The 20,406-nt window shown below is 44.4% G+C and overlaps 1 protein-coding gene across 1 annotated transcript in view; it reads left to right on the top strand.

Annotated features, from left to right (window-relative positions):
- The first annotated feature begins 5,601 nt into the window (after window positions 1-5,601).
- Window positions 5,602-20,406, top strand: part of GLIS1 (GLIS family zinc finger 1) — a 178,188-nt gene continuing 163,383 nt past the window's right edge. Inside the window, 3 exon segments of the mRNA XM_066192848.1 lie at window positions 5,602-5,788; window positions 5,791-5,823; window positions 6,013-6,393. Coding sequence (XP_066048945.1) covers window positions 5,602-5,788; window positions 5,791-5,823; window positions 6,013-6,393 — 601 coding nt within the window.

Genomic DNA, 20,406 nt, shown 5'->3' with positions numbered 1-20,406 from the left:
TAAAATGGGATTTAGCCTAACCCCAACCTCCCTCACCTCCAGTGATAATAACGAAATGTTTGTGTCCAAATCAGTAGGTTGCTGCAGTGATGGACACCAAAGAAATGCCTTGGAGTAAATGAATAATTCTGTATTCTCCACAGGGCTCACTGTGTGGCCCAGACACTATGCCAATGAAGAGAAAACAGAAAGAAGAGTGACTAGCTGCTCATTCAGCAATCACTGTCTTCAGTGCATTGAATATATGGAACCCCAGGCAAAACAACTGGGCATCATGTTATAACTCCAGTTCTGTAACTCATTTAGAGTAGGCATGAGTCAAGTTCGTACCAGCAATTCTAGTCCTGGCACGTCCCTGTGCCAAAGACTGGATTTTACAAGCTGAACATTCTTAAGTTGGGCTGTTCTGTGGGGTTTTGTTTGTTTGTTTATGATTGAAGTTTATTTTACTACCTATGTTGTGTATTCATGGTGTGACAGATCTATTTATTGACTGATGCAGAGAAATAGTACAGATGAATGTTTGAGGAAACTAACTACAGGTGTAAACAACCACATCCTGAATGGAGCCTGGTTGGACTCTTCTTTGGAGGTTCACAGGAATAATCTGCCAATTAACTGGGGAGGCAGGAGGATCTGTAGTGTTCCAGTGGCTTTTGGAGATGATGGTTGTTTCTTGCAGTTTCTGCAAGACAAAGGTGGATTCAAGATTACCATGTGATTTTCCCAAAATATGCTGTTGTAAAGGGGTTTGTTTTTATAAGATAAGTCAGCGTGATCTGACGAATTCCTTTTTTCTAACTACAAGAACTATAAACAAATCTGTAAGTTATGAGGCAATAGTTGAGTCCATCACTAGATAATGTGTGGACAGTTTGACCTTGCTGCCTTAATTTAGGAGGTTATTTTCAAACCACTATGAAGAAGGGTTTTGTGCTGCCTTAAAGGGATATGGGCAATCTCTAAGAAACAGGCATACTCAGAGAGACAATTCTTTTGGCTCAGTTTTTGTTTGGTTGTTTCTCTTTTGCTATCTGTGGTGCAGTAAATTAAAACAAAAACAAGTCTGGACTTGGCATGCCTTTGTAAATAAACTGCTGTGTGTGAATTGACAGCTCCTTTGCAACCAGGTTATTTATAATAAGGTTTGTTATTCTCCCACCAGAGAGCTTGTTTTGCCCAGTATTAAGAGAATGCTTATGGGAACACCTCCCATCTCTGTCTGCACTGCAGCAGTTACACAAAGTTCTCACAATTTCAACTGTGTCCTTTTAAAATCTCGTTTTGTTGCCTGCTGGAAGAGATGATTTCAATATGTGAACTAGAGATTAATACTTCACCTCTGGTTGTTTGCTCTGCGCAGCTCACCTTTCCTGCATCCGTTCTGCTTCATTCCTCTCCTCCCACAGAACTGCTCGGGGAACGGGAGGTTTCAGCCGCTCCGACTTTCTCGAAGATCCGGTTTGTGACGGCGGCTGCTTACAGCCGTCGCTTCCTGGAAAAGGTAAAGACCTTTGAAGGCTGCACTTGGTGAACTGGAGTCTCCATGCAGTGTCCTTTCTCCGCTCCTGTTACAGATGATCTCTTACTGTCCTCCTGTGTATCCAGCACTCGAGGCAGGGAACTGTGCCTCTGCCTGTGCAGCTGTGAGCGCAGGGGCTGTTCAGAGCAAAGAGGTTGTTGAGCATTGCAAAAGCACCTGTAGGCCCTGAAAACACCGTCATGGCAATGATCTGATCCTGGCTGGTGTCAGTAGGGAAAATGTATCATACTTTTAAAAACTTGTTCTTACTGATACAACTTCACTCTGGCCCAAGCTAGCCTTAGACTTCTACCTGTTTTCTCTGTCTTTGGTCACCAGCTAGGAGCGAATGGGCAAATGGGCAAGTCTCTAATTACTTAGCATCTGTGCCCCTACCCACTTGACCTAGTGAGAGGATATTCAGGTGAGCAGTTTCATTCCTCTGGATGTTTTTTATACCAAATTGCAACCCCACCTTTCATATGTGACTCAGAATGAAGCAGGGATCAGCTTCAGGGACTGAAGATGGCCTGCCTGCCTCAACTGAAAGGATACTTTGCTGATGGTGACATCATTAAGAGAGAAGAGCAAAGTGGCCTAACTGTGGGCCAGTGACCAATGACCACAGCAGCCCTTGGCAACCAGGAATGCAGAACAAGAAGGCTAATATAGAGAAATCTTCCCCACATTTTCCTAAGGGCAGACTGTTGCTGTCATGGGGGAGAGAGGCCAATGACTGGCTTTCACAAGGACACAAGGAGGGAGACACCCATCTAGCTCATGGCTGCAGTGACAACATTGGGTGAATCAGTGTGTGCTGTACAGCTCATGCATGCAGCAAAGTCATGGTGACCCAGGGCATGGAATAGTCTCAGCAGCCACGATTGCACTTGCTTTGCCCTTTGTTCCAGAACCAAAACATGAAGTGTCTTCTGATTCAGTAGGGAGAGAAAACGGACTACTTAACTCTTGCACTAGTACAGTTATTCAAGGAGCATTTGTTTCTCCCAGCACTTGTCCCTTCCACGTCTGTGGACTTGCCAGAGGGGCCAAGTCATTGCTTTGGAACAGCTCTAGGAGCCCAGTCTCTACCAGACACATCCAGGCCTGGAAGAGAATGTCCATCCACCACCTGTTTCTCTTGCTCAGGGCCAGGGCTGGACATCCCCAGCTGCCTAGTCCCACTAAAGACAGGGCAGCCGCCAAATGCTTTACTCGAACCTGAGGAAACAGTGCTGTGAGCGCAGGTTTGAGTCCGTGGGACCTCATCTCCTGTGGGAGGAATATGGGGACCTGCAGCTTGAGCTGAGGTCTGTATTTCTGTGCCATGATCTGCCACGGAGAAATTCATCTCGGTGGGAAGGGCCTTTACCCTCTGCTGGAGCTTGGAGCTGTGATGTGCTTCAGTGTGAACCTTTCCTGGCTTGTAGAGGGTGCGCAGCACATGGAGGCGGCTCCGTGCCCGCTCCTGCCCATGGAACAGCCCAGCCCAGAGCGATTGCTGAGCCAGTGGCGGCACCTGCTGGTATTTGGCAGAAAGTTCTGGATAGTGGTGATAAAAAGGAAAAAAGCAGCGGTTCAGAGCAGGCCACACACGACCTCAGGTACAGAACGCAGTAATGAGGGTTAACGAGCTTCTCCCTGCTTGCTATGGGAAAATCCCTAACCACAAAAGAAAATCCCTCCAGGAAGGTACACAATATAGGCAAAACTTCCTGTTTTCTAGGAAACTCCCTCTAGATATTTGGGCAGCATGTATCAATATAGCTGTAATAATTTGCACAAGATGAGCCCACGTTCAGGATCCACCTAAATGCTATTTATTTCCTGCACTGGAAGCAGTGGGATTTCTCTGGTTACACTGCGTTCTGGAATAATATTTCCCTCAGTAAATTTTACTGCCTCTTCATGTCAACTGAGGTTTAGGCCGTCGCCACTGTGTATTTCTGTCTTAAATAATTACTGCTTGTTGTAGTACTGCCAGGTGCCTTTAGCATTTCCAAATAAAAGAAAAAGAACAGCTTGATCCTGAGGGCCTCATGGATGGATGGGACTGGAGGATGGGGGCATAGGTTAGCAGAGCACTAAGAGGTGGTGTGGTAACGTACACTGAAAAGTTTTGTTTTCATAAATCCCTAGGATATCACCATTCCAATTCAGTGCTTGTGCCAGCTAGTTGATATTCAGTTTTGTTTCCCATAGAGGTAAGGTGGGGATTCTCTCCCTTTTTGTACCTTCTTGTTCCCACTAAGATATTCAGAGGACATTTACCAGTTTTCAGTCACCTTTGACAGACAGCTATTAACTTCTGGCAATTTAAGATGTGGTCTTACAGAAGAAAAATATCCTATTACTGCCATTATTGAGGGGAAAGGCTGTCAAGTTCCTTGCTTGGTAGACCTCAGGTCCTCCATGCTAGGCAGGAATGAGAAGAAGCATTGCAAATGAGAGTCATTAGTACTTCTTCTCCCAGAACTACCTGTTCTATCTCAAGATCTTGGATCTTTTATTGAGAGTTGCTTCCCTCCCACTAAATCCACAACATTCATAGCACTCGCCAAGAAAAAGTCATGCCCTGCTGTCCTGCCCATTCCTGTACTCTGTACACTGCCGTGTGGCAGATGTTATTAAGGGTTGGATAAAACCATGAGTGAGGCAGTCTGTGCAGCATCTGTGCTAAAAGAAAATGAAGATCTCTTGCTGCAGGATGCTCCTCAGGAGGGGTGTAGCAAGATGCCAGTTCAGTAGCTGTCCCTCCTCCTTGTGCTAAATCTCCCAAGCTTCTCCTTTAGGTTTGCTGTGAACAAGCAGGATTTCCAGCCAGATGTCTGTCTGATTTACACGCATGTAAATCAGGGCCGACTCCGAGTCTCTCCTATCTTCGAGCTCTCCTCGTGTGTTACAGACCTGCAGTGCTCCACCTGTGCTGACAGCAGCATGTAGGGCAGGAGGGTGCAGACATCCCTGAGCCAGAAAAGTGTGGGCTGGTACAGCTCTCTGGTGCAAAGATGCACATCATGGCTCAGCCTGCATTTGCTTGGAGCCAGGCCCAAGCTAATAAACCCAACTAGATTGCTTCCAGACCCAAGCTGGCCCGGGAGGAGCCAGTGCAAATGTCACTGTGCTGTGGTGCTTGCTCTGAGCTAGCTTAATTGTCTCTGCAGGCACAGGCCAGCTCCTGCACCTGTAGGGCAGGCAGGGAACGATGCATATCCACAGACTGAAGCACTGAATGCAGCTGGTCTTGGCCAGGTTGTACCCACCTCCAACACATCTCCTACTTCCCAGCCCCTGTCCTTGGCAAGGCTTTGCTCTCTCCTGCTGCTCCTCTGTGACATGCTGCCGTGGCTGTGGCTTTCGCACCCAAGCTGTTTATAGGGCACTGCCAGCTGCTCCGTGCTGGGTTGGCTTGTGGATGTGTAGTGCCTGGGCAGCCCCGCGCCTGAGCAGATTGCCTGGGGACAGGCACAAGGATCCTCGACGACCGCGGGCTAAGGGAAAGACTCCAGGCCCACGGCAAGGAGGGAAAATCATGGAGCTCTCGGGAGACAAGCGGGCAACCGCAGGGACTCTCCCCGCCAGGCGGCCACTGGGAATGTGCGGACCCGGGGCACACCTATTCCCAGGCTGATCCTGCCCCACCAGCCCCCGCAAGCACGGGGTACCTGCCATCCCCCTACCGCGCTCCGCGATGCGCAGCCGGACCAGGCCCGCGGGCTTACCCCGCTGCCAAACCCCGAGGGGCGGCCCCGGCGGCACAGCCCTCCCCCTGCCCGCCCCGACCGGCCCCGCCGCCGCGGCAGGGTAATGGCCCGGGCCGCCTACGCTCTGGCAGCCGGCCCTGCGGCGGGGGAGCGGGGCTGAGCCCGTGCGCCCGGCGCGGCGGCGGGAGCCGGCGGGCAGCGCGTCCCCCCGGGCGGCCCCTCCCAGGTAGGAGCGCGGGGGCGCGGCTGTCACCGCGCCCGGCCGGGCTCTCCCCGCTCCCTCCGGGACCGGTGACTCGGGGGCCGCGGCGAGCCCGGCGGTGGCGAACGCGCTTTGCCATCGCGTCCGTGGTTGCCGGGGCGGCCGCTGTTCGGATGCCTCAGCTGAAAGGCACCGGCCTCCAAACAACCCGCCCGTGTGCCGGGCCCTCTCCCCGCCCCTCCCGGCCGCGCTCGCCTTCCCGGGAGCGGCTACGAGCAGCCCGGCGGTGTTGCCTAGAGAGGGAGCGAAGCCGACGCGCAGCACCGGCCGCCCCGTCCCTGACGGACGAGCCGGAGCCGGGGTCCGAGCGCCGCGGGTCTTCCCCCGTCCGGCCGGTGTGTGTGAGACAGCGGGCTGGGGGCGGCGGGGTTGATGTTCGCGGGCTGCGCCGCCTCAGCGCGGCGGTTACCGGCCGTTGGCGGCGCGGGGCTGGGGCGGGAGGCGGCGGGACCGAGGGCACGGGGCTGAGGCGGCGGGTCCGCGGCGGCCGCCCGCGCTGACAGCCCGTGTGCCGCTCTGTGCAGGGCAGCGGCGGGGGCCCCGGCAGCGGCCGCAAGCGGACATGCACTGTGAGCTCGCCGCGGGTCAGAAAGGCAGCGCCCGCCTCGAGGTGACCGACAAATGCCAGGGAGCGCCTCAGAAGGATCTGCCGCGGGTGACTCGTCCCGGCGCTGGTAAAGCTGACTCGAATCCTCAGATGTCCTTCAAATTATCTGTCAGCAACGGCAGTGACCACACGGAGCCTCAGCAGAGCCCCCCTGAAATGTCAGCACCTCTGCTAGATTTCATCCCCAAACGACCCAGCATATTCGAGAGGATTCCGATTCTGCCCAGGGCGCAAGAGCTGCGATGCGCTAGAGGCTCGAAAGATTATTTCCAGCAGCAGAAACCTCAAAGCGTGAAGGGTGAGTTTGAAAATGCATGAACTGAACACTACCGCCACCAAAAACCAATTCACCAAACAAATAAAAACGTAACAAGCTTTCCCCCCACCTCCCCTTTTTGGTCTTCAGTGTGTTTTCTATCTTGTTTATTTAACTTCAAGCCTTAAAACTTTTTTTTTTTTTCCTGAGCACCTTGGAGGGACAGGATAAACCAGACTGTGCTTTGCTAGTGTGAAGCTGAGTGCCTCTCAACAGTATTGAAAAAATCTTGAGACCAGCATCTTCTTCAGTTGTCCTGAGCGGGTGCTGCTGATGCGGTCGCATCTCAAAGGTGTTTGTTTTGGGGTTGGTGCTAAAGGCTGGGCTGCGTGTGGGGTGTTTGTGAGCACGCACGGCTGACAAAAATTCCTGGTTCTTATTCAGCAGTTTCCCCACGGTTGCTTGGACTTTATAGTTTGTATTTCAAGGAGATGTTACGATTGCTGGATGCAGGCGGTGAATCCTCAGACTTGGGAACTTCTGGTACCCGAAAGGTGAAATTCTGCAAGTTAACAACTGCCTGATTTTCAGTTGTCCATCGTTAAAGAAGTGGCACTGAAGTAGGGTTAGGAGTGGCTTACTAAAAGTCTGTTAATTACACTTTTCAGCTAGAACTTGTAAACTCAGCAGAAATTTGTTAATCAACATTCAGTTTTAAAATAATTCCTCTAAGGTATCACTGGATGGACTCAGAGGGAGTTGGAGCATTTCTTTATGCTTCAAAGTTGCTTGCAGAGATATATGTACACCTAAGGTTATTAACATAAGACAGTGTTTTCTGTAATGCTAAAAGATAATTCTCTTTTTTCTCTTCTTTTCAGTCCATTCCCATTCTCTATTTTAGATATGTACGTGCAGTTATCTTGTCAGTGTAAGACTGTTCTCACTGGGATCTTTTCCAGTTCTGTCCATTCTTCTGAAAACTAAAAGTAGGCTGCATGCCCTTGGACTAGTGACATTTTCTTTTGTGAGCTTGTTACCTAGGGTGATGGCACCTTTCATTGCCATGAAGTTATGTTAATGAACACCTCAATCTGTGCTAGGTCTGTCCTGCAGACTCTGGGATGTGTTTGTTCATCACCACTGAATACAGACGGAGTGGAGCAGCAGGTTATAAATTACCTTTTTTATTTTTCTGTTTGTTAATGCTGCAATTCTTCTCTCCTGATTTAAAAAAAAAAAAAAAGGTTGTTAATGTTTGGCAGGAATGAAATGAAGGTCTGTTACACAGACTCCTGTTTGGAGGGGGGAGAAGGAGGATTCACATAGTATAAAGGGAGAGCTGCAAGCTCTTGTACCTCTGTGCTGCTGCAAGTGCTGCCTGTGGAAGGGACTCAGGGGGTGTTCTTGTCCCTTGTGGTCCCGTGGGTGAGGCTGGTGCTACTTGACAGGGCTCATACTAGCTTAAAATCCTGCCCATGCATTGCCCTGTCCAGGCAGACTGTTGAAACACTTTAAAAATCTTTTTTCCTTTGAGCTGTTTAGCCCTCTTTTCATGTGTATCCCTCTTGCTGTTGCAGAGGGCAGGGGAGTAGGGAGAGAAAGAGGAAGAATTTAATTTTGCATTCACTCGGGACTTTTACAGTAGGTGTATGTGGGAATGGGAGAAGTTCCTAATTCATCTTTCTTGACTGATGAATTTCCCATTTTCACCACTGGGAAAAAAAAGTGTTTTAAATTTTGTTGCTGTTTTTGTTTAGTATGTTTTCTGTCTAGGGTGTTACCTTGTGGTTGCGTCAGTCATGGAAGTAAGTAGGAGTTGTCCATGGGCAGGATAGGGTTCATTTCACTGAGCAGGAGGATTTGATGGATAATGTTGGATTTTTCCAAAGATGGCAAGGCTGAGTTTTTTGGGTGGCTTCCTGTTGTTTGTTTGTTGGGTTTTTTTGTTTGTTTTGGTTTTGCCTTTTTTTTTTTTTCTCCCCAAGAAGACATTTTCAGGAGGAGTTAGGGAAAGTAAAATTCAAAGTAAAATTCTGAGTCTGATTTAAAATGTGTGGGATGTGCTGCTCCTCCTGACCTGGACAGTGTCAGCAAGTGCTTTAATGTCCACTGGGGTGTTTTGGAGTGCTCAGTGTGCTCCTACTCCCAAATCAGAGTGTATCCAAAGCGGGCTGTGCTGCAGACAGGAGAGCTGCTGCTCTTTCAAGGAGCAGTGCAAACCATCTCCCACCAACCCTGGTTCTCTCAGGAAGATAAAGGACTGGGGTAGCTGCATATGGATGTGATACACCAAGATAAAGCTAAGAAGTGGAAATGAGGGAAATACTCAGATTTACCCAATGAAAGGTTTTGGGAAGGAAACTGATGACAGCTTGATTTCAGACCATCGTGCCGTGCGTCTCCTGTTCTCCAGCCCCAGAGTGCCATGTACCCAGTAATTCCCTCTGCAGTCTGGGTTAGATTACAAAATGTGCCTCCTGGTTTTGGTTTATCCACAGTTGAAAGGTGCAAGTAGGGAGTGTAAAAGACTCTCTCTAACAAGGGCAAAACTGATTTTTATAGTTGCCTGTAAGTTTTTTTTTTTCCTAAACAAGTCTTACTTTTTAAATTTTTTTTTTCAAAAAAGAATGAATCAAAATGATACACTGCTCTACTAATAAAAAGGGCAGCTTTGAAGTAATCACAATGGGGAAGAAGTATCCTGCTGTTGTAATGTCTCTGTGGTGTTACTCTGCTGCTTCACAGTGTTTAAGTTATGATCCTGCAAAATGCTTCCGTGCCTGAGCAAGTCTTTTGGACTTTCTGAACAGCCAAACAAAAACTTGAGGGGTCGTGGTGAGGATTATTTCTGGGAATTGGATCATTTGGGTCTAAACTTTTCTGGATGGAGCTCTTGGTTGTTTGCTGAAAATGCCAGTATTTTGGAATTGTGCTTCATGTTTTGTTCTGTTTGGGAGCTGTAGAAAATAAATGCCCAGTTTTCACCCGACCCCTTCTGATGTGTCTGGTTGTGATAGGCACCACGCTTTTCTTGGTCATTGATTTCCCTGTGTGTCACAAGGCAGGGTATTTGCATTCAGACACTGCTTTTTAGAGGCATTTGGCATAGAAAAACTGTCCCATAAGGTATGAAGTCCATTTTACAGTGTTTTCCTGGGTTTCTGTGAGTTTGGTTCCGTGTTGTTGAATTTCATGCTACGGTATTAACAGTTTTGAAAGTAACACAGGGCAAAATACTTATTGTTGACAGGGAAGAAGCTTTTGGGAAAGCTTTAGTGGTGACAAAAGAGCAATCTATAAAGATGCCAAATATCTCAGTTTCTAAATGACATTGATTATGGTTGTTACCAGGAAACACTTCTCCTTTTCATTCTTTTCCAGTTTTGTTCAGTGTACCTAATTCATGACTCAGTAGAAATGACGAGATTTATCCTGTTAGCTGTGCCACTGGGAAATCATCCAAATGGCCTGGACCTTTGCAGCAACCACTTCAGATATTAACTTACAGTGGGCAAAACAATAAGCTGGTCGAGTTGCAGTAGTTGGATGTTTCCTTGTTGAGAGTATGTTTTATTCAGGCAAGGAGAAAACGGCTTGGATTTTTTTTTTTTTTTTGTTTGTCGTCAACTGTAGCTGCTTTCAGCAAACATATAACCAATGTATTGAAAAGTATTAATTTCCTTCTACTGTTGAGAAGGAGGGCTAAATCATGCCATTCAATCCCCCTGTGACTATTTACTCTGTTATCAGGACTGTCCTTGTGAAAGTGACAGCTTATACTGTTGGGATCTTAAGCAGAAGCATATACTTTGGTTGTATGACTTATTAAGTGAGTTGATTGGTCCTGGGTCTGAATTTGCAAGTTTATTTCTTATACCTCACTGTGTTCACCTGAATTATCCCACTGGAGAAAGTGACTGCCTTGAGCTGATAAATATGACATAAGCTAATAAGGTGACAGGGACAGGTTCACTGGTATGGTGATCTCTAAACTCTCAGTTTTATGTAGAGCTGTAGTAATAATTATTTCTTATTTTCACTCTAGTTCTCTTGCTGCATTTGAACTCTGCTACAAAAAGGAATTGAAAGGTTGTTCTGAACAGAATGTGCAGTTACAGAACTGTATTTTTATTTCATGGTCTTTTTTTTTTGCCTAATTTTGTTTTGTAAGGGGAGAAAGGAGAAGAAACTGCAAATTGGAGAATGTGTTCATAAATTTGTTTGGAATAAATTGTGACTGTCCTCTCCTCCCTTAAACTGCCTATAATGCTTACTTGTCTTGAATAGGCAAATAACTTCCAGTAACTTGCTGCTGAAGGAAATTCTTCTAATGATTTGTGTTGCAAAATCAATCACTGACTTGAAGATGGGACTTTAATGAATTTAATTTAAAAGAGGTTTAATTGTATCTAATCATTAAATCCATTATAATTTAGGAATTGTTAGTGGAGAATATTTAGCAAATACAAACCAGGACATCTAATGATCAACCAGTCATATAAAGGCATTCAGTACTTGTAAAGTAAAAGCAAAACCATTCTTTTCTGCTTCATGAAAAAAACTACAACTACTGAAAAAGCTGAAGAAAATAAATATTGTGTTGAATTATATGGAATAACAGATAATGTCAGATTACTCTCAACAAGGAAATAAGTCTAATCATTGGAAGAAAAAAATTTATTTTGGTTTTGTTTGAAGGAATGGAAGTTAAAAGTAAGAAATCACTTGTCCTGTCTTTGAAATGTTACAGTAATGGAGGTTATTATATACTGGGCTAAGTGGAATGAGAAGAAAAATATCTTTTCTTCTTTTATATTAAGAAAAAAAGTCTACATCTTGCAAGTGGTTAAGTATGTACACTACTATTCCCTTGAGCAATCTCATCAACTACGAATTTTTGCACATAGAGCATTCTAAATTATCAATTAGATATAACTGAATACATTATTTGCATCATAAGAGTTCAACCCTCTATACACATAAACTGTTAAACGTATGCTGAGGATCTTTACTATGTTTGAGATTGTACTCTGGGTGGGCTTCAAGATTCTTTTTAGTGAAACTGCTAAATTTAAAGTGAATGTCTTCTAGGAGACTGTGCTGCTTCATTGCAGTGAAGTGGGTTGGTTTTTTGTTGAATAAGAAGGACAAAATTTTACCCTGAATTATTAATATCAGTAGGAGTCTTGCCATTTACACTAGCTGGGTCAGTATTTCAATCTTAATATCACAGACGTTCTTTTTCCTGTGTACAGGGAAAAGCTTGTAGAGCAAATAACAAGTTTCTATTAAATCCATCTGTAAGCTAGGAAGTGGAATAACGTATGGACTATGAGAGAAATCTGTAGTACTGTGAATATAATTTCCGTGCTCAGTACCATAATTACCATTATTCTAGAAATTCTGCTGTTCAGTGATTTCAGAACTGTTGAAGATGTTGATGGCAGGGTAATTGGAGAGGGAAAATAGATGTAAACCACTCCATTTTGCACTCCAGATTTCTATCATTGTATGTCAACAAGCTTGAACCAGGCGTGCAATCTAGTAATCATTTCACAGTGCCTGAAACAGCTTTTAATAGACTGGGGTTTGTTTGCTCTTTTTTTTTTTTTTTTTCCCTCAGCCACCCAACGTTGTTTCCCAGCACACTGATGTAACTCGGAATACAGGGTTCCAAAGCCAGGGCAGCGCTCGCTGACTGCGGTACGGCGTAATCTTGCCCCACAAATGTGCAAACAATAGCAAAAGTATGTGTTTGGGAATATGGCACAGCTGTTATCTTCTGCCGGGAGCAGGGAGCGTTTCAGTGACATAGAAGGACCAGTTAAAACCACTCGGGCCGTTTTATTGCCTGTAAATGGGGCGTGTAAAGAAAAGCCAGGGCCGGTCCCTCCGTCCAGATAACCATCGGTGCAGACTAGCGCTGCCTCTCTGCACAGCCTTGGAAGAATAGAGGCAAAGAGTTCCCCTCTTCCCTTCCCCACCGATTACATTTCTGGCACCCTCTATGTGAAATTTCGGTTGGAACCTGAACTTTCTGTTCTGAGAATCCGTGCTTCACTGGTTACCTGGAACAAGGGCTTCTTTTTTTTTTTTTTTATTACAGTCATTAGCTTGACTATATGAAATGATCGTTAATGATTATTTGTAGACAGGGGACTGCTTGTAAAACAGATGAGACATTGCCAGAGCTGCAAGAGGAAATTGATCCAAAAATCTGTATTTTAGGTTATTTTAAGGTTTTGAGCATTACGAGGTTGATCTCAGTCGACTCAAAGGGCTTGAGATCTTTTTATTTAAAGTTACTGTTTTGCTTTAACTCTAATAATTATGTTTGACATCTCCATCATTATGTTTGAATGTATACGTGATTATCCTACCAAATGGATTGGTAAGGAGCACTGTGATTGAACTTAGGGCATCAGATTTATCCTAAGGTTCAAATGAATGCAAAACATCATAAACTACACTTAATTCTGGCATTTACTTGTGTGATAAGAGGGCTTTGTACGAGCTATAGAGTTGTTAGTTGTTTTACAATGAGGAGAAAGCAAATTCATTCTTACATGTTTGCATATTAGCCAGAGGGAAAAATGACACTAAGGCGACATCATCAAATACAGTAAAAAACTAACTTTTTAATACAGATGTCCATTGTTGTTTTAAGTGCTTAGGGGGCTGGTGGTTTGGTTTATTTTGGAACTTGCTGAACTATATGAAGTGTGTCTCCAGGGGCCTGGTATTTTAATACCTTGTAGAAGGTTGTATAACAGTAGATGATGTATTTTGCCTGCCTTCCAGTGCTGTAAATAAATTACATGTGCTGGCTTGGGAGAACGTATGTGAGGTGTAAATCAAAGGCTGATATAAGAGGAAAAATACCAATTAGTGATGTCTTGCAACAGGTTAGAGTATCTTCACTCATTTATCTGCAATCAAGAGATCTAAGAGCCATAATATGTATAAAAATGTTAACATGAAGGGTTGGAGGGTCTAGGATTATTTAAAATAAGTGCTGTGATTCACTGCTTTTTCACAATTTGCTATGGTTAAGTCACTTAAATACTGAAGTCAACAATCCCCTAGGCAAGGAAAGATAATATAATTTTAAGTGTATTGTTAAAATTGAAATTTGATAGCTTCCACTCTCTAATCCTATCTAAGTCTTGGTTGTATTAAAAGGAAAATAGATACATGTGTCAGTTTTGGAGCATAATCTTTCTTTTGAGTTTAAAGGATGATAAATGTGCTTCAGACAAGCAACACAGCGGTTTATTGGTATGAATGTTTTGCTAAATACTACATGCTTAACACAATCCCCATTCCTTTATAATAAGTTTAAATATTAATTCTTTGGAATGCTAGATGCCTAAAGCTAGATAGAAATGCTGTGCAGTTTCAGATATCTAGGAGTGGGCTTGTGAAACAGGATATTTAACTGGGAGAGATGAGTAGCACATTTCAGAGTTACTAGGGCAGAACAACAATGCAAGAGGATGACTTAAAAAGTTACAAAATTGTTTTCTGTGCATGAGGCTTAAATACCTTAGAGTTATTTATTTGAACCACAAGAGTAGATTTCCTATCTATGTAGGTTCTAGATTGCATTTTTTATTATTATTTTGTTTAACTTCTTCTTAGCCGCCTGCCCCTCTCCAAAGCAGCTGGCTTTGATTTAACCTGAATCCTTCACCGAGAGGGAGTGATCAGTCATGATGACTGTGAGTTGTGCTCTTTGATGGAACATCTCTGTAGTGACTGAATGGGACAGGAATAGTCCTCAAGAAAAGCAGCAGTTTGTATTTCAGAAGGACTCACTTCACTCTAAGTCAGCGTTTACTGTTCCTTATGTAAGTCCTGCCACCTCCCAACCCCCGTCTGTGCTGGACAGAGAGGAGAGAGTTAAAGTGAGAACAGATAAAAGAGGAAATTTCTGTTTTATTACCCAGTATTTTCTGGGAAAATCCCAGAAAGGGTTTAACATAAGGTTTCATAACTCTTGCTTTGCCGTGCTGCTCCTGCTGAAATTGCAGGGAGTTGAATTCAGAAGGAGGCCAGTATTGAATATTTTTGAAAATTCCTTCCATGCTCCTTTGAGATACAGAAGAGAAGATCCAAGTGTTAAATTCTCTCCTGGAGAAAAAAGTGTGCAAGCACTTGTAGCCCGGTAGCTCAGGTGCCAAGGCCAGTTCGCACAGCACATTCACCTTCAGTTTTTCTTGTGTTCAAGACCACACATGGGATCAGCCTTTGTATGTGAAACAGGCAAAAGTGGTGAAGGATTGTGCCAGCAGCCAACATGGCTGAGCATTTAAATATTTTGGACGAGCAGAACAAGGGTGCTTGAACTGTGTTCTAGACTGTACTGTTTTTATAATTTTGGGGCCAAGCTGTGTCCTGGTCATGATATTCTACAGCGAGAGCATAGCAGAGTATGGTGTAAAGAAGGACAGTGCAGTTTTGGAACCAGAAACAGGGCAGTCGTTTGGGCAGACTCTCAGGGCCAGCTTAATTTTCTGTGCTGAGAGACAGAGTTTGTTAGTTCAGGTGCAGCATTGGGATGATGTGGCTGTGCTCTCTTTGAGGTCTGATCTGGTGGTGGTGCAGGACGTGGCACTGCAGCTCGTGGCTGTGTCAGCCCGGGGTGGCACTTGCTCTGTGGCAGCCCCTCTGCACAGCATGAGCATGGACTGGGTTTCTCCTCTGGCTACACGAAGGTCGTGGTGTTTGCCCTCGTTGGTGAGTCTCCGTGAGCGTGAGCGGTGAAAAGTGCAAAATCCATCTCTGTTATCTTTAGGGAGAGTAAGGTTTTTGACAGAACGTTTTAGTTGGGCTTATTGCTGCTTGGCATCTGGATTGTGCTGCCAGTTGCAGAATTGTTGCAGAGGAATAAAATCTCCCGTTTATTTTAGTGCTTGATGTGCTGAGGTGAGAGAAGGGAGGCTACATTACGGGAGCTGTGTGGGACATAGCCGAGAATAAAGTGCTTGTTGGGAAGAAAATTTCTGCCTCTCACCCCCCAGTTTTCTGTGCTGCTCTTGCCTCCCAGCCGATGGCAGAGTCTCTTAGGGTGTGTTGTTCTTGAGGCAGAAATCACCCCATGGACTGTGTGTCCCTGGGCTTTTGAGGTGCAGGTGGCTCCTCCGAGGTTCCCAAGATCTCATCACTTCAGCAGAACAGATTTTACATGCAGCTGAGACTGTCTCCAGGACCTGAACAACAAAAAGCAACACTAAATTCCTTCTTTCTGGGTATCTGATTGATGTAATGTTCAGTTTCCTTGAAGTTACCAGAGCTGGTTTATGTTCAACTGAAACTGAACTGGCCTGATCCCATTGTCACTAACGCTGGTGCAAATCTGAAGCTATGCCATTTTAAATCCAAGAGTGGATTGAAAGGGGGCAGACTTGAGCTCTGGAGGGCTTATGCATAAAAATTCTCTAAGTATAGACTCAGTTCACTTGACAAAAGGAAAAGACATCTCACATTTTTAATCTGAACAGTTTGCTTCTTTTTTTTTCCTCCTGCCATCTTACGACAAATTGGCTTTTATTCCTTTTCTTTGAGTTCTTGAGCTATTCGAGGTTTGCTGACTTGTCATGGTTTTGTGGGGATAAGCTACGGACAATGTGTGGATGGTTCTCCTTTCAGAACAAAGATCCTCATGCATTTCAGCATCTCTGATTTGGATGGATATGCAGGAAATTTAAGGGGATATTTACCCCTAGAGCCCACTTGATCTTTTCCTGCCCCTGAGTCTTAGTGACCTTTCCTTTCTGCTCTCTTGGCCTCCTTACTGTGCCATCGTGTTGTTAGTTTGTTTTTAAATATATATATAAAGGGTTGTAACCTACTTGAATTGTGGGCTAAATGAGTGGAAGCATGGCAACTGGTGTAAATAGCTTTTGGTCTGCTGAATGTGTAAATACTCAAAATCTGTCTGGGTGACTTGGCTGGCTTTTATTGGAATCATTATTCATATGAGATCTCCTTTCTCCTATACTGCATCCTGTCAGAAGCTATTAGACCGAGATTGCTGCCATAAGTACTCAAACTGCTTTGTCAAAATGCACTTTTATACCTGTTGCTTTTGCATTTGCCGGTTCCATAGATACTTTTACAAGTGGATATGTTCTGCAAGGTTAGCCATATAGGAAGCTAATATAAAAGGACCAAAACCTAGAAGGTGAGAACAAACCACTGGGATGATTAATCATCAGCAGTGTTTTGAGCTGTAATGTACAACAGCATTGTCTACAAGTGCAGCTTATTTGACAAGTTAGAATGAAAACACTGGTGTGCTGCAGAGACTTGCAGCCTCAGTGGTACCCAGCTTGAGTTTCTCAAAATGAGACTAACCCGCCTGGGGAGCTTTCCTTGCTAAGGGCTAGTGTTAATGCCAACAGTTTTCTTATTAGCTGTTGGAAAAGTTGCTGGAAGACTTGAAAATTAAGAACAGTAAACATCAGAGGTGATAAAGAAAGTTTATGCATGGGCTAGATGTTTCGGCAGCAAGCAGTCACTCTGAAGAGACAGGGAGGTAGTTTTGGATTCTAGATAATAAGAGACTTGAGGGAAAACTTGGTGAAAAATAGCCTCATAGCCACCTAGCATTTAGATAAAAATTAATTGTGACACTAACTACCACTGGAGAAAAGAATCTAGGAGATTGGGTTCAGGTTCCAGTCTGAAGGCTGCTGACTGCAGCGTTTGCTAGTTTGATGAGCAATCCTGATTCAGAATATGTTATATATGGGAAGGAGCTTCTAAACACAGTGATTTGTAGATCTGAGTTACAGTTCTTGTGTGTGGTACCCACACATCTGTCTGAGGCACTGGTCTTATTCTGCTGGTCCAGAAGGAAATCTCCTGTTGCATCCTTTCTGAGCTGAGTGTGGCTGTAGGTTTTCTCTGTTGGTAACTAAGTATTTGGTGAAATGAACCTGATCTTCAGCACCTTCTGTGTCTTCTAGATTGGATTATGTGGGCTTGACACTAGGAGAGATAATTTCTAGGACTATACTAATTTTCTGACTTATGGTGCCCAAAGGTGGCATGAGTTGTTTATCACTGGAGTATTTAAAGACAGACTGGATGGAAATCCTGCTGTGGAATGTAATTCTTTGGGCCCAGCTATCTTTCCTGTGACATTTTTAATTCCCACACTCAACTGCTTAGGCACTAGAGAGTTAGAAGAGGTCTCTCAAGCTGTTATAGTCTAGGCTTCTTTCCTCTTTGACTCGCTGAGCAAAGTTCTAATCCCTCCTTGTCTAACGTTGGTGTTTCTGGCCACTCATTTGTTTGTCAAGAAAACACTGAGAAGGCGTACAATAAAAACCAGACTGAGTGAAGGGCTCGAAGAGCATCAGTTGGGAGAGCCAGTGGTGGGACAACTGGGCATGGAAAATGATTGATTTTATGTGCAAAGCAGTTGTGAAATGTTCTGTGGCATTCTGGGGACATGCCATTGCTAACAAATGATTGCCTGTTGGGGATAGAAAATGCCAGCCATTGTTCTGAAGAAGGAAATAGCCTTATTGATACTGAATTAGGCTCACATTGAATCATTATTCATTTGCAGTGCATCCTGTTTTCCAAATAAAAAAATTAACTGAAGGCCTGCAGCACTACTGGCCTTCAATTGCTGGTTGTGTCTACATCCTTATGGTCCAGGTGGAGTTTAGACTTTTTATGTCTGGGGATGGATTGTGGCAGAAATTGGCATTTACATAGCAGCTGAAGGAAGCTGTTCTTCTTTTTAAGAGTTCATCAAACTAGTTCTTGTTTTACAACAAGCCTGAGAGTGAGGCTGGCAGAGGTAAATGTGTTGGTAGATAAGACTTAACTTCTGGGATGCATTTTGAGTTGTCACATTCAATGTTGATGGCAGAAAAATAGCGGTATAGAAAACAGTATTGTTCCCTTTTAAAAGGAATAGAAACTGACTTATCTACAAAAACTGAGATGCACACCAGATATAAATATTTTATATAGTGACAGTGTTTTGTATACAGCTCTGAAAGTTTTGAGTTTTGTTCCCAGTGTTATTGAATAGTTTCTGTTGAAATCCTGACAGAATATAGAAAGCCGCTACCAGTAAAGCTTGTTCCTTCAATTTAAGGGAATATTTTTATTTAATAAAAATCAGGAAGTGACTGGCATTTGACATGGATTTCTTGAGCAGTCATCAGGAATTGGACAACAGGTATTTTCTTGTGTCATACATATGAGGCAGTACCTTGACATGGAGAATGTAAACTGTTTTTATAGGTGGGAGGCTGTATGTTCTGGAAAGCAGTGACACTGAAAAGGATTGACATGTCACATCCAACTGGTATGAGAAAATAACACTTCTAATAGGGTATGAGGTGATATGATACATTATTAAAAAGCTTAGGGAAAAGATGTAATTCTCCTGTAAATTATCACTGGTTGCAGGAAGATAGATTAATGCTCAGACTTTCTTAAATTGCTTTCAAAAATCAAAGGATTTGGAGAAGAACTGGAAGATGCTGACCCATGTGTGGTACCCATGGACTAATGGAAGATTAGAGGGAATCTGGTCTATTCCAGAGACGCAGTGGAGGAGAAAATAAATGATACTTGAGGGTTCTTTTCAGTGCAGGATGGTATCTCATGGCTGGAAACTGAGAAGAATAAAACAAGAAGGAAGACAGGTTTTTGACTGCAAGGGTAGTTAAACCTAGCACAGTTTAGTAAAGGATAAACCTTCTGGTATTTGGAGAGACTGATTGTTCCTATGGAAGAAATGATTAATTTCAACCACAGACAATTGCATTCAGTGGCAGAATCACTGGATGGACAAGCTGGACCATGCCAAGGGTTTCCACTTGCAGTCTGTAAAGGACTGGATTCCAGGCCTTCTCCTTCTTCCAGACCTGGTGCTGCAGTTCCTTCATGTGCATTGCAGTCCGTAGGCCTGGCATCCAGATGAGGCCAAATTTATGCCCTTATTCTGGGTTTTGTGACAAAGAGTGGGGGACAGACAGGGAAGGAGGAGCGTTGTCACAACCACAGTCACACAGTTTGGACAGTAGTTATGGCAAGGGAATCACTAGCAGCTAATGTTTCCTCCAAACCCACCCTTTCTTTCCTCTTGTTATGTCTCTCCCTTCAGCAAACAGCACCACTCCTCCTGGGCTAGACAAGTCTGTTCAGAGATGTGTGATGGAACCTGCTGTCTCCCAGGGCCTGGGCTGAGACCAACTAAAACCAACTGCTGGGTTTAAAACCTGGACACGTGGGGAAAGGATAACGGATGTGATAGTCTCTTGCTAGGCACTGATGATTTTCAACATTAATGTCTTCCCTTTCTTTGTTTTCTGAAATGAAAACAAAGGCTCAGCCTCCTTCCTAGCCCAGCAATAGTGACATACTAACACAGTTATTACAGCAAACATTTTGGCCCTCTCTGGTCGTGATGTTTTCTTTCTGTGGGGAGACTGAAATACTAACTCACAAATAATGTCTTTAGAAGTCATATTAGTCACACATTTTTAAGACATTCCAAAATCATACCAACCTCCTTCTGAGTCTGTCTGTTGCTACCAATGATTCAAAGTTTTGAAAACTCTCCTTTAGTTTTGATTTACATTTCGGTCTTGGGCATTTGTTATTTCTGGCAAATGCCAGCTCAGTTTCATTAAAGAAAAATCTGTTTTACAGCCACGCGGCTCAGATCTGCTGCGCTTCTAATAATTGATGGCTGGTTTCCTTATTTCCTGCATTGTAGAAAAATAAGGACCTTGTTAGATCCAAACAAGCCTGCATAAAGTCACAGTGTGAAACATCAGGTTGGGGGTGAGCAGAGCAGCTGTGGGCAGGTTTTACAACTTCGGGCTACAGTTGGTCGAGGCAGCCAAGGGAAACTGAGAGATACCCATGTGACTAAAATTCAGCTGAGTTCTTTGGCTCCCTGGCCTGAGATTTATATTTGTGACACCTTCCCCCTCTGTCAGTCCCTGGGCCAGACACAAGTCTGTCTGTCTGTGTACCCAGGGCTCCACACACCCCGTGGAGTGGTCGCAGTGC

Source organism: Chamaea fasciata, unplaced genomic scaffold, assembly GCF_029207755.1.
Source record: "Chamaea fasciata isolate MVZ Bird 193981 ecotype frontalis unplaced genomic scaffold, bChaFas1.0.hap1 SCAF_10, whole genome shotgun sequence".
NCBI lineage: Eukaryota > Metazoa > Chordata > Aves > Passeriformes > Sylviidae > Chamaea > Chamaea fasciata.
Note: the sequence above shows the minus strand (reverse complement) of the source record. Positions and strands in the feature narration are given on the sequence as shown.